The 15216-nt window shown below is 55.4% G+C and overlaps 6 protein-coding genes across 6 annotated transcripts; 2 read left to right on the top strand and 4 right to left on the bottom strand.

The window, feature by feature from the left end:
• Positions 1 to 4798: 4798 nt before the first annotated feature.
• Positions 4799 to 6063, bottom strand: K452DRAFT_228315 (uncharacterized protein; the record flags this gene model as incomplete). Its single annotated transcript, XM_033536953.1, has 3 exons — positions 4799 to 5627; positions 5680 to 5908; positions 5961 to 6063. The coding sequence occupies 3 exons, from the start codon at positions 6061 to 6063 to the stop codon at positions 4799 to 4801; spliced, it is 1161 nt and encodes a 386-aa protein (XP_033397625.1).
• A 227-nt stretch (positions 6064 to 6290) lies between these two features.
• Positions 6291 to 7905, bottom strand: K452DRAFT_318835 (uncharacterized protein). The gene is made up of 2 exons (XM_033544190.1): positions 6843 to 7905; positions 6291 to 6771 (listed from the first exon to the last, which is right to left on the bottom strand). The coding sequence occupies exons 1-2, from the start codon at positions 7832 to 7834 to the stop codon at positions 6591 to 6593; spliced, it is 1173 nt and encodes a 390-aa protein (XP_033397624.1). The 5' UTR covers positions 7835 to 7905; the 3' UTR covers positions 6291 to 6590.
• A 135-nt stretch (positions 7906 to 8040) lies between these two features.
• K452DRAFT_250872 (uncharacterized protein) lies at positions 8041 to 9929 on the bottom strand. The gene is made up of 10 exons (XM_033538192.1): positions 9565 to 9929; positions 9489 to 9506; positions 9412 to 9428; positions 9131 to 9218; positions 8937 to 9071; positions 8865 to 8878; positions 8789 to 8804; positions 8662 to 8730; positions 8456 to 8615; positions 8041 to 8393 (listed from the first exon to the last, which is right to left on the bottom strand). Exons 1-10 carry the CDS (start codon positions 9755 to 9757, stop codon positions 8279 to 8281), a joined length of 825 nt encoding a protein of 274 aa, XP_033397623.1. The 5' UTR covers positions 9758 to 9929; the 3' UTR covers positions 8041 to 8278.
• A 198-nt stretch (positions 9930 to 10127) lies between these two features.
• Positions 10128 to 11588, top strand: K452DRAFT_326930 (uncharacterized protein; the record flags this gene model as incomplete). The annotated part of the gene is made up of 1 exon (XM_033544880.1): positions 10128 to 11588. The coding sequence occupies one exon, from the start codon at positions 10128 to 10130 to the stop codon at positions 11586 to 11588; it is 1461 nt and encodes a 486-aa protein (XP_033397622.1).
• Positions 11589 to 12113: 525 nt separating this feature from the next.
• On the bottom strand, positions 12114 to 13375 carry K452DRAFT_326929 (uncharacterized protein; the record flags this gene model as incomplete). The annotated part of the gene is made up of 3 exons (XM_033544879.1): positions 12114 to 12359; positions 12431 to 13218; positions 13369 to 13375. The coding sequence occupies 3 exons, from the start codon at positions 13373 to 13375 to the stop codon at positions 12114 to 12116; spliced, it is 1041 nt and encodes a 346-aa protein (XP_033397621.1).
• Positions 13376 to 14149: 774 nt separating this feature from the next.
• Positions 14150 to 15006, top strand: K452DRAFT_298561 (uncharacterized protein; the record flags this gene model as incomplete). Its single annotated transcript, XM_033542131.1, has 2 exons — positions 14150 to 14619; positions 14676 to 15006. The coding sequence occupies 2 exons, from the start codon at positions 14150 to 14152 to the stop codon at positions 15004 to 15006; spliced, it is 801 nt and encodes a 266-aa protein (XP_033397620.1).
• Between the last annotated feature and the right edge of the window lie 210 nt (positions 15007 to 15216).

The following is a 15216-nucleotide window of genomic DNA, read 5'->3' as shown; positions in this document are numbered from 1 at the left end:
TAATAAAGGAGCTTAAGGACGACGACGATTAGGTATATAACTATTAATTAGACGCCGAAGGACACGCCCACACGGTGTTTTAGGCATATAAGCGCTCGCTTAAGCTATAGAGACGCTAGAGTAAAGTTATCATGCTTGATTACACGTATAAGTCGAATATACTTAGTATCCTACTACTCTATATTATCGGCGTTACGCCAATAGGCCGTCTATTTACTATTACCTACTACCTACTAACTAGAGAGGGCGAAGCTAAATACATATAGGCGATCGAGCAGCTATCTTAGCATATTATAATACCAAGCGTCTTTATCACCGACTACGAGCTAGCACTAAAGAATACTCTCTATAAGCACTACGACGTCCCCTAGCTAATATATATATAGTATATCAACAAAAACGTCGGTATCAAGATTAAGAAGGTGTAACGAGGCCTCTTCAGCCTAGGCGTTGGAATCGCCTAGCGGGTGAATAGGTTCGAAGGGTTTACCTTGAAGGACAAGAAGTGTAGGAAGTTGAGAGACAAGTCACGTGAAGGATCGGGTGTAGGCGTGTTACCATCAAACTATGAGTATAGATTGATACTTTGAGTTGACCACGAAGGCCCTATCTACTGCTAGAGAGCGTGGTCTAAATACATGTAGGAAATGCTTAACAATCTGGATCCTAACCTTGGGATTAGGGAGGTTGGATCAAAGGTGTAGGATCACTGTGATCCATGGGTCCGTGCGTCTGGTTTAGAGACGTTGGATCACTGTGATCCAAGGTGGGTCTTGCACGTGACTTTTGGTGCCGCTTTTCTGACGGCTGACTTTCTGCAACTTGACAACCTTCTTCCTTGTCGCAGAGCGGACGCGATAAGTTCCTTATCCTTGATCGCTCTGTAGGTTTACTTGTCGGCTTGCTGCTTTCGTCCTTGTGGACATTAATCCCTTGTGGGTTTTCTGGAGTCGTCGCCTTTTGGTCGGCTAAGTCCCTGCGGGGTGTATTCCCGTGTGGGCTTCTTGGGGTTGTGGTCTTAGTTCCCTTACGGCCTTGTCTGGCACGTGTCTGTTGGTGCCTTGCGGGGCGCGGGCCCTTGTGGTTACTAAGCCCTTGTGGTTTCCAGGCCCGTGTGGGCCTTCTTCCCATAAGGTCTTTCCGACCTTGCGGGTTGATTTCCCTTGCGGTCCATAACAGAAGGCATAGGCATATAACGACGAGGAAGACGACGAAGATAGCACTAATATTAAAGGTCTTCGCGAAAAATACGAGAAGCGCTTTAATCAGCTATTACTAGCTCGCTCTAAGGCCGAATTTAATACTCTATAGGCGTCCTTTCAGGCCGACTACGCTAATTAGCGAGGTCTACTCGAATATATTACCGAGCAATAGATCCCTTATAAAAAGGAGTAGTATAGGGCCTAGATCGATTAATACCTACATCTTAGCAACCGGTACTACTACTACTCCTTATCTCTTCGTATTAAATAGACTGACTACACATAGTATAACGTCGCTCGTAGAAGGGTCCTATAGCCGTACAAAGTCCTTTTTCAGCTACAGCAAGTAGAGCTTCATTAAGTTAAAAGACAATATATTAGTAGCACTTAGCAACGAATAGCAGGATATACGAAAGGGCGAATTAACCGACTTCGGACGCCTCTAGTTTTAACTTAGGGGTCAACACCTATTTAAGTAGTTAACTAGTTATATATTCTCCAAGGCGCTCGAGCTGATACTTAAGTAAATCAAGCTACTAAAGGACTACGACTTACACTACTACGGTAATTTTAAGAGCTCTATAGGACTACCCTACGTCCACACGATTAAGTAACTATTACTAAACGAATAGTAGACCATCCCTCTTAAGCTAATACACCTATTTTGGCGCTATAAACGTCCTGCTACAACGACTACAGAGATAGGTCCTTACAGCGGCATTAAAGACTTCATTCAGTACAGCCGCAAAGGCCACCTACGTACACAATAGTAGCAGCAACAGCGCTCAACACCATCACAGAGAGAACTATTACAATTCGAGGTAGCAGAGTAGGCCGATCAGGCCACTCAGCAGAGGGCCAAGCGTAAGAGGACTGCTAAGGCGAAGGACAACAACACGCTTAGCAAAAAGGTAGATACACTACAGCAGATAATAACTAAATTCATACAGCAACAGTAGTAGTAACAACAATAACAGGACGAGGAGGAGGTTATAGAGGAGACAACTAGGAAAGTTACACGTAAGAGGAAGCGTACAACAACACGTCTAGTAGCTAAGAAGCAACCGGCAACCACCATCAGTAGCAGTAGTAGCAGTAGCAGCAGCAGCAGCAGCAGCAGCAGCGACTACAACACCATAGAGGAGGATAGAGATATACCGTTCAGCAGCAGTACGGCACCTTCGGTGGGTAGGGAGATACCGGCACGTACAGGACGTAGCCAGAACAAGTACCGGCAACGTAACTAAATAATACGTGATAGAGCGAGCAGGCGGAGGAGGACGCGAGCAGGCGGCGGAGGAGGACGCGGGAGCGCTCGTTTGCGCGAAAAAGCGACGTTTATAATATTGTAATAACTAGCTCAACTGCTTACCGTGCTGTAACAGAGAGGTTAGAGATATGGAATTTTTTAGTTGATTTTTGGTGTGAAATGAGGGGTGCTAGTTCCTGTTCCCCGCTAGCGCGTCCTCGCGCGGTGCTGCGGCGCGCCCGGGTTACGCGAAGTTGACTTTCTGCCGGGTAACTACCCGATTAGGCAGGCGGTGGTGGGGGGGGGGTGTACATATAGTCGAAAGGGGGGTGTACAAATATCCGGGGCCCTCGCAAAATTCAACAACAGCAACAACTGCGCAACGGTGACTTTGAAGTATGTGCCTTTTTGTATGGGAAACAGTATCTTTTTGAAAGTGTTGACATATGCACCTGGAGTAGCACCGATGGTTCAGTCTCTTAGCTCTGGGAGGAGGGCATGTCGTGCGGACAGAATTCACTTACTTGATTTAGCTTAGATTTCGCCTCTTGCGGCTGGTCTCATTTAGTCCGAAGCGCTGCTGGTCTCTTGCAGTGGCGCTCGTTGCTTGAACAGCAATCAGCAATTTCAGGCACGTTCAACAAGTACCACTGTAGTCGTGCTGACTATGCTTCAGGCGAGGCATTGCTTCCCTTGAAATGGAGGTAAAATCAGCAAGCAATTTATTCTCATTCGGTTCTCAATTTGCTGCTTTCAGTCACTACAAATCAATCTTTGTATCGCCGAATAATAACCCTTTGTATCTCTACACATTTAAGCCAGCTACCCGAGCAGTTGTGCTTACCGGCGCAGTTGTGCCACTGCCCACTGACAAATAAAAAAGGACATAATGTTTTCCATCAGGACACCAAACTGTGTACAGCTTTCCACCAAGACCTCTCCAACGACCACTCCAGGAGTAGGTCCTCCACATTGAGTGCTTCTATTGTTTTAAATAATGATTCGACAAGCTTTCGGATAAGAAATTCAACAACTTCCCCAAAAATTACGAGGGAAAATCTTTCTCTTGAACTGTTATCCGCCACTGAATCAGTGACGACTTCTGGAATCGCCACCGCCTCAGTCATGTCGAGTCCAAGCCCCCTACATCTATTTGGTCTCGAAGTCGGTACCGCTCTATCAAGATCTCTATGTGGCGAAACTTCACTGGCACGCACGCCTCGATCCGCTTTCTTCTTCTACGGGCGATATCGGGAAAGAAAGTCATACTCGTTGGAGCTGGGACCTTTTCGGAAAGTTGACACTCAAGAAATCTCGGGTCTCCCCGTCGAATCCAACAGAGCCAAGCTGCCCATGAACAGCCATAGGGTCCTTGTCGGTCGCGCGAAGGAGCCCCCAGCTCAGGACGGACTCTAGCCTCAGCAGTACGAAACCTAGTTGGACTGATGGCTCGACAAGCAGGTACGAGCATATATAATGATCAAGAGCCGTTTGCGCTATACCGCTCGATAACTTGTTGACACGAGGAACAACACAGTGCACCTGACTTCGATGGCCTCAAAGAACCGGCTCTGGCCAACTGACAGCGCCATCTTTCGAGACTTGCACGCCCGCTATCAAATCTCACTTTTACACAGTACACGAGTCACGGACTTCGCAGAGAAGCTTAAGAAGGCTAGAAACGAACTATTCGAGCTGAACGACACCAACCAGATGAGTGAACTAATGTTTGTTGATAAGTTCCTGACTAGACTCGGCCCTGTACATGAATACTTCCTGCGGGCCTTCGACCAACCCCACTTCGTACCGCGTAAAAGAAATGAGTGGAGCACCGTCGTCTAACCGACTGTCACTTTCGGGGGTTCTCTCCGCGCTGTCAAACGGGAAGAACAAATACAACGCCGGGGCAGTAAAAACCTCTTCCTAAGGGTGACCAACAGACTAAGTGCCAGGAAAGAAATGATTGAAGTCGACACCTGCACCAACTATGGCAAGGAACTCCACGCAACCGCTAAGTGCTGGACTCTCTACCCTAACCTCGGCAGGGACTTTTCTGACAATCGCCATCGGACTTGGAGCCGCAACAACAAACGAAACAAAAGACAGAGCGAACAGACTGGGGAGCGGGACCAGGCAATGGATATGGGTATAGATATACGTAGCACGAAAGTTCTACGACATTTTGAAACAGAAACACACGAGGATACAAGTGTCCCGCAAGAGCAGAAAAATCAAATCGTTCATCAAATCGCAAAGGCAGCCACGTTCTTGCGATTCACCGTTCATTCCATCACGCTCCCCATGGCCAAACATCTGACACATTTCTCGAAACTCCATCGGTTGTTCTTCAGTTTGCGCCGAGAGCCTGGAGCGCGACCCTCAGCTCCTTGACCGCCGTCGGAACATCCTCAAAGTTGAGTGCAGAGATAGCCCACTTTGCGTGCTTCTGCGCATTCATGATCGCGTCATCGTCATATCTGTACCCTGTGGATCCACCCCCGCCAGTTCCACTCATAGTCGTATCGACTCCAGCGTAGGTATTTGTTGGTGGTGATGGCGCAGGGATGTTGTTCACTGGAGGAACTGAAGGTGGTGCACGTGTTTGGTAGTAGTCCTCGGGACCAGAGGGTGAATCCGCCATTGGTGCATCCGGTGCAGCGGTCGGCAGGCTTGGGATGGGATTCTCAGATGTGAAGGTTGGAACTGAATTTTCCGCGGTGAAAGTGGGAACTGAAGGAAAGTACCCGCCGCCCACGGAATTTGTTCGAGAGCCAGGTGCATCTAACGGGGAAACATCGCTGTGGTCAGGCCGAGGGGGAGCAATTGGGGGTGCGTCAGCAGGGGATATGGCTGCGGGAACACTTGGTTGATCGAAGGTCGGAGAAGGCAGGAAAGATGGAGGCGCATCTTCAACTGTGGGCTGCATTGAAGCTGCACCATTGATCCGCTGGACTTCGGGGTCTGTGGGGTCTAGCGCTGGGGCAGACTCTTCGGGCTCGGGCTCTGGGGCTGGGTTCGAAGCATTGGGGTCCTCGCCCGCCTTCAGGGCCTTCGCGATACGTAGAGCATGGTATTTGGCATATTTAGACTTGGCTGCAATCTCAGGCTCTGGCTTCCCCCATACGTTGGAAAGGTCGAGAAACGTAGCTGCAGCGCGAAAGGTATCGGCCGTTTGACTTGACTGGTGTCAGTATCCTAGGCAAGAAGCAGTGACGGAGTCCTGCTTACGCCGAAACCTTGTTTGCCCGTACAGCATTGTCTGCCCTCTGAAATGTTTCCAGCGCGAACTGCTCGACGTACGCGCGCGCCGCGACGTCGTCGAGTATGGCGTCATTATCCGAGTGCTGCGTCTTGGTCTGCTCGAGCTTGTCCATCAGAGTCGTCGTGTAGCCCATGCAATCTTCATCGGTGGTGTGGAGGCCTTTGGCAATAATCTGGTTGACCATGTAGTATTCACCTGCAGAGCACATTAGCTGCCCGTCGAGCTCCCGAGACGGGAGCGGACTTACACCAGTACGATATGACGGGCTTCACCTTCTCGAGCTGGGCAGCGCGAACGGCAAAGCGCGAGATGTCGGCGGGCCTGAGCCCGGGCGGGATTTTGCTTGCCATGGTGAACAGGGCTGGGATGGAGCGGGTTGGTGGTGCAGCTCGGCGATGCTTAACGTTGACCGCGGGCGCGGCCGCCTGCCAGCCCGCGTCGGCTCCAGTTGACGCTAAGACTTAGCGCCGGAGATCATGGCTAACTCCGCTCCGCTCGCCAAGTGCGCCCGCCCCGCTCCGCTTCTAAAAACAAAACAAACAACCTAGTCACCTATGATTCATTCGCAAACACCATGCCCGGAAGGACCAAGTCATATACTTTTACGTGCGATGGGCATCGCGTGGAGCAGGCGAATCTATCCGATCCAAACAATTAATTCATTGATTGAGAGAGCCGCTTCCCGCCCGCTCCCCCTCGTCTTTTTCGTTTTCACCTCCCTCATGCATCATCCTCGTTCATAAGCCAAAAACACCAGCCCTAATGCAAATCTACTACAACCGAGCATCTTTTCGCTTGTTCAAGTATGCCTAAATCAGCAAAGTCAGCCAGCCCGCTCAGGCCGCCCCGTCCAAGGAGTTACGCAGGCGCAGGTTGTTTAGACCTCCTTCTTCTGCAGCTCGGCCGGCAGCGTCGCCACCTTCTCGTGGAAGAGCTTCTTGGCGTCGGTCCACACGCGGGCCGAGTCCTTGTGCTTGAGGTCCAAGAGGCTGGGGAGGAGGCCCTCGCTGAAGGCTTCCGAGGCTTCACGGGGGAGCAGCGAGGGGAGATGGTCGATGCTGCGGTGGAGTGGTTAGCTTTAAGCTGCTCGGGGGAAGAGGTGCAGGAAAAACACCAGGGCACGACTTACGAGATGACCGAGATGGGGACGTTGTTGGCATCGTTCTTGATCTCGACCGGGACGGTGGGCTTGTCGAAAGTCGTGTTGATGCTGTAGACGGGGATGGGGTTGTGCGGGTTCGTCGTGTCGCACGATACGTCGCAAATGACGGAGAGCTTGCGGCCGGTGGCGGAGAGGGTGTCGTTGTTGACGAAGGGAGGAATGGGGTCGGAGAGGTAGATGGCGTTGAGGAAGATGTCGCTCTCGACAATCTCCTTGTAGGGGCCCTGCTTCTCCTTCGTCTCGTTGATGTCCCAGCGGACGAGGTTGCTCTCGGGCAGGCCAGCCTTGACGAAGAGATCGCAGGCACCACGGCCGCAGCGGCCGAGCGCACCCATGATGAGAGCGGAGGGCTTGCGGCCAGCAATCTTCTCACCGGCAGCGACGTCTTCCTGGATCTGCTTGACGAGCTCGTCCTCGTTCATGTAGTAGCCGCGGCCGTTCGTGAAGTTCTCGACGCCGGGAAGCTGCTCACCGGGGTGCGCGAGCTGCCACGCCCAAGTCTTGACAGCCAATGCTGCGCCGGCGAAGCCGGCGTGGTACCCAAACGCGCTGACGCGACGGCCCTGCTCGTCGACCAGGAACTCAAGGTCATAGAGGGTGGAGCCGCCACGCGGGAAGCGGCCCAGGACCTGCTGCCAGCCACCCTGGTTCTTGTAGCAGTGCGAGAAGGCAATGTGGTCGTTGACGAGCGGGAAGTCCTCCTCGGGGATCTCCTTCAGACCCAGGATCATCTTCTGCTGCGCGCCCACGCTCTTCCACGTGCCTTCGGGCACCAGCGTCGCGCCCGCCGCTTCGTACTCGCTGTCCTCGAAGATGCGGCGGAATTCGGGCTTGGTGGAGGAGCGCTCGACCTCGACGGGGTAGCCGTCCTTGACCAGGGCGGCGATGGTCGAGGGCGCAAAGGAGCGGTGCTCCAATGGCTTGGTCTCGGCGCGGAGGAGGATGGTAGGGTGCGACATTTTGCGTGGATGGATGCGCGGAGATGATTGGAAGTGGTGTGGTGTGAGAAGTACGAGCAGAAGAAAATGTTGATGAATCTGGTGTGAGTCAAGCTCCGAGTGCGGCAGCGACGGCGGGGTGACGTTCTGCCTCCTCCCACCGCCTGATCCGCGACATCATCACCAGCCACAGCCTTTATAAGCTCTTACATTTCCGCTTTCGATGGCTGCTGAGTCTGCTGGCTGCTCGGTGACAGATGTTGCAATTCTTGCTACTCTATGCACAAAAAGACAAAAGCCGCCCATGTGGCGCCGCTGACGGCTGTCTGTCTGATATCTAAATTTGACCCAACGCCATACAGTACCTATCCAGCCTCGATTGCTTGGTATCCGATCGTAAAACGTAAAATCAAAAAGTCGACCGCCCCCAGTAGGCCGAAACACATCATGCCGCCTAGAATCAATTTAGACCGTCGTAGAGCCAGAGGCCTCGGCGACAGTCTTCCCCTTGTTCTCGGGCTGGTCCTTGCCTGCAACCGAAGCTGCATCATCATTGTAAAGTGCGTTTGCCTCGATGTACCTGGTGATTGACGTCAGCAAAGTGTTCTGCTTTCCCTCTACCTCGACCCAGGTTAGATCTACTTAATAATAGGCTCTGGCACTAAGTAACGAATCGACATGTCCCGCTTCAGGAACAGTCTTATCCTCGTGCTGGAAACGTCGTTCTTCACAAGCTGGTGGATGACGTAGATGTTATCCCGCCATTGTTGGAGACTGGCAAGGGCGTCGTCGATATCGGTGCCTGGATCCGGTCAGCCGAAGTCGCACGTCAGATATGGCACAACTACCTTCGCGCTCGACAATAAATGCGCCGTAGTCCCCTAGAATGTGGTCGAGGTCCTTGGGTGCCCACAGATCTATAGACGGATTAGACGAGGTCCATGAATGATTCTCCGGGGATAGGGCAGCGCTTACTCGGAGTAGACATGGTCTTTTGAAAACAAGCTCATCGTTAGTTTGGCCCGCACATGGAAGACATGACTTGACGTACCTGGATCAAATCGGCTAGACAACCCGTTAGCTATCGCTCACTACGTAGGAACGGAAGTCTGTTCCAACCTACCTCCAGCGAGGAGCGCAACTCTGATCTTCTTCTTCTGGCCCGTGCAATCCTCGATGCCGCCAAGGACCTCGTTCAGCTCATGGTCGAAGTGGTCCAGCACACGGGCCGTGGGCTGGTACTCCTTATGCAGCGGCTCTAGTCACGGCGGTCAGCCTTTCCGATTGGGCACGCTCGCGCCAAGGGTCGCGCCTTACCCCATTTGTCGACGACGATCCAAGGCGAGTCGTCGACGGCGAGCTCGCACATTCGCACACGGTGGTTGGCAGAAGCGAGCCCGGCTTTCTAGGGGTGGGTCAGCGTCGCTGATCGAAATACAAACACTGCGTGCTCGGCCGGCCACGTATTCAGAGCGGGCTTTTGGAAAATTTGAGGGGCCCCGCAGAGTGCGGGCTACCCCGCCCCGCGCATGCAGAATCGCATGGCAACAGCCTCATGCTGTGAAGCCAGGCCAAGCATGCAAGGCCTTCGCACGTACCTTGTAAGCGTCGCCGACTGTTTTTCTGGACAGTTAGCACGATGCTCTCCAAACCAAATCTCGCCGTGGTCGCGTACCGGGCGAAAGGAAACCACCTGGGCGGGCGTCGAGTTAGCAGTGGTCCACGGCACGATCGTAGGGCAGGCGCCATACCGACAACCTCGAAGTCCGTGTTGTAGCGCGCCCAGTCGCGGGCCATTTCGAAGATGCGCAGGTGCAGGTAGGTGATGGGGCTGAAGGAGCCGCAGGCGACCAAGACGAGGGGGGTCCTGGCGCTGTCGCTGAGCACCTTCCTCAGGCGCTGGGTGGGGAAGCGGTAGTCGGCCAGTTCGAGGGCGGGCGACATGGCGGCGGCGGCGTCTGGGGGAGGTTGGTCGGAGGCCGGAGGTCGTGCGCGGGTGGGCAGGAAGGCAGGCCTTTTGAGAAGAGGGAGGGGCGAGGGAAAGCGAGCGATCAAATAGGTAGGAAGTAAAGTCGCGCTTTACTGCTTGACTAGCTAGCAGCAGCTGCTCGTAGGTCTAGGCAGGCACCACCAAGGCAACGGCCGGCGGGGTCGCGAGGCTGTGGGGCCCCTGCACCTGCCTCGGTCTGGGTCGGCGATTGCGACCAGCCAGCTCCGACGCTAAGCCGCATGCGGACAGCTCTCTGGGAAATTTTAGAATTTCCGAAAAGGAAAGAGGAAAGAGCAACCCCCGTCAGCAGCAGCAGCAGCAGCCATGGCCGACCAGCAGTCGCAGTCGCAGCAGGTGCGCGTCCAGCTCACCACCCGTCAGCCCGACGTCGCCATTGCCCAGGACCCGGGCCCCATTCTCGTCTCTACCAACCTCCGCCGCTATGCCCTGTCGACCCTCGTCAACGACCTGCTCGACAACGACCGCCCCATCCCCTTCGAGTTCCTCATCAACGGCCAGTTCCTGCGCTCCTCGATAGACGACTTCCTCACCGACAACGGCATCTCCGCCGAAACCACCCTCGCCGTCGAGTACGTCCGCGCCCTGATACCTCCGCTCCACGTCGCCTCGTTTGAGCATGACGACTGGGTCGCCGATGTCGATGTCTTGTCGCGGAATTCCCCTGCCGGCCGCTGGGCCTCTGGCGCCGTCGCCGAGGGGCAAGAGAGGATACTGTCGGCCTGCTACGACGGGCTGCTGCGCATCTGGGACCCAGCCACCTCCGACGTGATAGCTACGTCCCCGGCTGTCGGCGGCCACACGTCGTACGTCACGTCGGCCAAGTTCGTCAACGCGACGACGCTGGTGTCGGGCGCCGCCGACCGGTCCCTGCGCGTGTGGAACTACAACGAGACGACGGACGGCGCGAACAAGGCTTCCCTGACGCCCACGCTGGAACTCTACGGCCACAAGGCCAGCGTCGACGCCCTCGCCGTGCATGCGCCCTCTTCCCGCATCCTCTCCGCCTCTGCAGACAACACCGTTGGCGTCTGGAGCACGAGCGCCACAAACGCTCCCGCCGCCCCAGCCAACCTCCTCCCGACTGCCTCGGCGCAGGCCAACAAGCGGCGGAAGCTAGGACCGAAGGGCCAAGCCAGCGGCAAGCCGGCCGCGCAGCGGGGCGCGCTACAGCTGCTGCACGGGCATAGCGCGCCCGTGTCGAGCGTCGTGTTCAAGCCTGGCGACGCGACGGTGGCGCACTCGGCGTCGTGGGACCACTCGCTGCGGACGTGGGATCTTCCGACCGGAACCTGCGTGGATACGCGCACGCTGGCGCAGCCGCTGCTCTCGCTGGCCGCGATGCGCGACGTCAACCTGCTCGCGACGGGCACGAGCGCCCGGCACATTACTTTGGTGGATCCGCGGGTGGACGCGCGCACCGTGGCGGCGCTGACGCTGCGCGGGCACAGCAACGCCGTGGTCGCGCTGAGCGCAGCGCCCGATAGCGCGTTTGGGCTTGCGAGCGGAAGCCATGACGGCACGGTGCGGCTGTGGGATGTGCGGAGCGTGCGGCCGTCGGAGGACGGCAAGGGCCAGGTCGGCGACCCCGTGTACAGGATCACGCGGGAGAGCGTGGGCGATGGCGCGGATTCGGAGCGCAGGGTTGGTGGCGAGGGCGTCAAGGTGTTTGGGGTTGTGTGGGATGCCGACGTCGGGGTTGTCAGTGCGGGCGAGGATAAGAGGGTCCAGGTTAATCGGGGAGAGGGTGTTGGTGCAAGGGAATAGGGGTAGAAGAAAACAAAATGGGGGTTTGGCTTGCGTTTAGATGGGTTTTCTGTGTTTGATATCATAGGTTTCTTGGTGGTGGCGATGGTGGCTATACTGGGAGAAAAGCATGAAAGATTTAAGAGAGATCGGGTGGTCTTTAAATGGCATTCACTGCTGTCGCGCGTCGACTTCTGCTGCTCAGTATGCTTCGACGCTTTTGTTCCTAACACCCGCTCTACAAGCCATGTGCAAGCGCATGCCTTCATGGGAAATCCACACAGCACGACTACCCCTGCCTTGTCTTACAACCCACCTCGTACGTACTTACAGCGCTCGCGCGCGTGCACACACCAGACGTCTCAAACAACCCAAACAAACAACCCTCTTTCATTCGTCAAGGAAGACGAAGATGAAGAAGAAGAATACCCAACAACGCCCTCGCTATGCAAACCAGCCAGCCAGCCAGCCAGCAAGCTAGCCAGGTAGGCCTCAGAAGGAAAAGGAAGAATCACAAATCCACCCACCCGCACATAGACTTACGCCTCATGGACCATTCCCGCCATCAACGCCCTCCCCTTCCCCTTCGCTCTCGCTCTCCTCCGAGTCCTCAATCCGCTGCATCTGCCGCTTCGTGAGCGGCTTCTTCTTTGACCGACCGCTGGGATCCGAACGCTCCGCGCTGATGGCGTCCAGGTACGCCTCGTTGGACAAGCTGGAGCGGAGGCGCGGCGCGGCCTCGGGATCCTCGACGAAGAGTTTCTCGTGGTAGGTCGCGAATGCTTCGTCCGTCTGCGGTGAAAGCGGGGAGGTTAGAAGGAGAAAGGTGAGAGAGAAAATAGAGAGGGGTGACAAGCACATACATCTTCGTCGTAATACCGCAGTTTCGTCCACTTCTCCTCCTGCGCCCGGAACAGGAACTCCTTCGACTGCGCCGCGTCCGCCGCGTCGCCGTAGTCGTTCTTGATCGTCATCTGCACGGCGCGCGGCTCGCCTACACGCGGCGGCTCATTGGCCTCGCGCTCACGCCTACGGCTCGCGTTCTCCAGGTCGCGCACGGCGTCGAGGTGGTGGAACTGCGGGCGCATCTGCACAATGCCCGAGATCTTGGTTAGGTGCAGCTCCTTACCGCGGAAGGCGCCGAGCATATAGATGGGCTTGCCCGTCTCGTCTTTAAGGATCTGACCGCCCAGCGTCTGCTTGTTCATGACATGGCCTTTGTCGTTGGCGTCTTCGAATTTGGTGAGCAGCTGCTCCACCGTGTCTTCTTCGAGCTCTTGGTTCTGGATGTCGGCGCGGCCTTGGGGCGCGGTTTTCGTAGGGACCGCGGTCCGTGATAGGCCGCTGAAGCCCGCCGCCAGCCCGAATGCGCTCTCCCCGTTTTCTTGCGATTTGCGCATCGCTTCGCCCCACATGACTCCCTTGCGCTTGTCGTAGTTGGCGTGGACGTTCATAGGCACGTCGACCTCGATAAACCCGGCCTCGGGCTTCATGCGCATTTCTACCGGTCTGGAGTTGTTGCGGTCGTTGTAGGGTTGGTCCCGGCCGCGGTTCGGGTATTGCAGGAGGAAGATTTGCTCTTGCAGCTCGGGTGTAATGTACACGTCGTACTCGGCCGTGACGGGGTCATCATCGTGGTCAAGAGCCGTTGCTACAAGGTGAATCAGCAACTGGTCAACACGGACAGCAGCCTCTGAGCAGTGAGTGGTTGGATGCGCATTCCTGGGCGCATGCGCATAGCGAACCGCACACTGCGTGCCGGAGAGGCTACTGCACAGAGCCTCGAGGACGGATTACTTACGAGCCATGGTGCGCGTTGTCGCGATTTGGAGAGGCGGACGAGTTTCCGGCAAGAAGTGCGAAAGCGGCGGGTGCGCGGGATGATCAGTGGGAATCAGCGCGCAGGGATCGGCTGACTCAGGATACTGTATGGAGTACGGAGCCGAAACACTAACCCGACGCAGTAAAAGAAGAGATATGATTAACCTGCGGTTCGCAGTCGGTCTGGATTCGTTGTGCGGAACTGAGCCCATCATGCTAACCTGGAGTGGTCGTCTCGTTTACCAACTACCGGACGTCTCTTTAAACTCGCATAGCTATGGAACTAGGAAACTATTCTCCGGGCTTCGTGGGGGAGTGTTGTAATCGAACAAGTGAGGGTGACACGTGCATAGTCACGTGCGTTCGTGTTGGCAGGCGAACGCAGTTAGCTGCAACAATTAATCAGTTTTGCATGCCGAAATCATTGTGGACGATGCGGTTCGTTGACGCGATTCAGCCGGGCCAGGTGAAGTAGCTGAGCGACACGAACATCGATCGAGTCAGGGGACCAGGAGGGAGCAAATACAGCGGCCATGGCACATATGATGTTGAAGCAGTCCTTTATGGTGCTCTTCGGGTAGGTATCTAGCGTCGGCGCCGATGACGCTCGCCGCTCCTGCTGCCTCAGTCAAGCAACCTGCACCTCTCAACAACCAACACTCTACTTGCTTGCCCGCATCACTTGCATCGCCTGAGACCCGCTGCTTGCTATTTTCTTTCCATCTCGTGTATTGTAGACAAACCACCACTCAGCCCGCGTCATGTCTTCGGGGCGTCGCGGGGTTGGTCTCTCCGCCTTTGACCGACACAGCATAACCAGCGCTCAATATGCTTCTCACGGCACCGCTCTCCGCTCGCAGCATCTGCAATCCCTCCAGACGCAGCTTTCCGTCTTCCAGTCTCTACTGCACCAGTTCAGTATCACCCATGCCAAGGACATTCGCTCGAACCCCACGTTCCGCGCCGAGTTCGCTCGCATGTGCAATGCCATCGGCGTCGACCCGCTAGCCTCCTCTAACCGGAAAGCTGGCGCGAAGGCCGAGGGCGGAGGCAGTTTCTGGGCGCAGATGCTAGGCGGCAGCGTGAACGACTTCTATTTCGAGTTGGCTGTCAGGGTTGTCGAGGTATGCCGCGACACGAGGGCTGAGAACGGAGGCATGATTGCCCTGCATGAGGTTCAGCAGAGGGTGCAGAAGGGAAAGAGCATCGGCGGTGGCATGGAGGTCTCCGAGTATGCTGTCCCATTTAGTACCATTGTTTTCTCACCGGTTGCTTATCGCCTGTTAGTGACGACGTATTGCGCGCAGTCAAGTCCTTGGAGCCGTTAGGCTCTGGCTTCACTATCATAAAATTGGGCCACAACCAGATGATCAGGTCCATCCCCAAAGAACTCAACACCGACCAGTCATCAGTTCTTGAAGCTATACAAGTCCTTGGATATGTTACTGTGTCCATGCTGCAGATAAACCTTAACTGGGAACGGGCAAGGGCACTGACAATCCTGGATGACCTCATGGCAGATTCGCTCGTGTGGGTGGACAAGCAGACCGAGGAGACAGAGTATTGGTCGCCGACGTTCATACACGACACGGGGGTCAGCGAGGCAAACGCGACCTAAGTGTGAATGCTTTTGTTTCTCCATTTAATCTAGACTCAAATGCTTAGTTGATCTCTTCAGAGTGGTGCCCCATAACCAAGCTGCACCGCGTCAACCACCACAACACGCACTTGACCCGCTACAACCATCGAAGGTGTCGGCGCTCCTTCTCACTTTCCAAGCCTGGCTCAAACACGGCGAGTCCCGTCACTCGATAGCACGAAGGGGCCG

Source organism: Aplosporella prunicola (assembly GCF_010093885.1).
Source record: "Aplosporella prunicola CBS 121167 unplaced genomic scaffold K452scaffold_13, whole genome shotgun sequence".
Lineage (NCBI taxonomy): Eukaryota > Fungi > Ascomycota > Dothideomycetes > Botryosphaeriales > Aplosporellaceae > Aplosporella > Aplosporella prunicola.
Note: the sequence above shows the minus strand (reverse complement) of the source record. Positions and strands in the feature narration are given on the sequence as shown.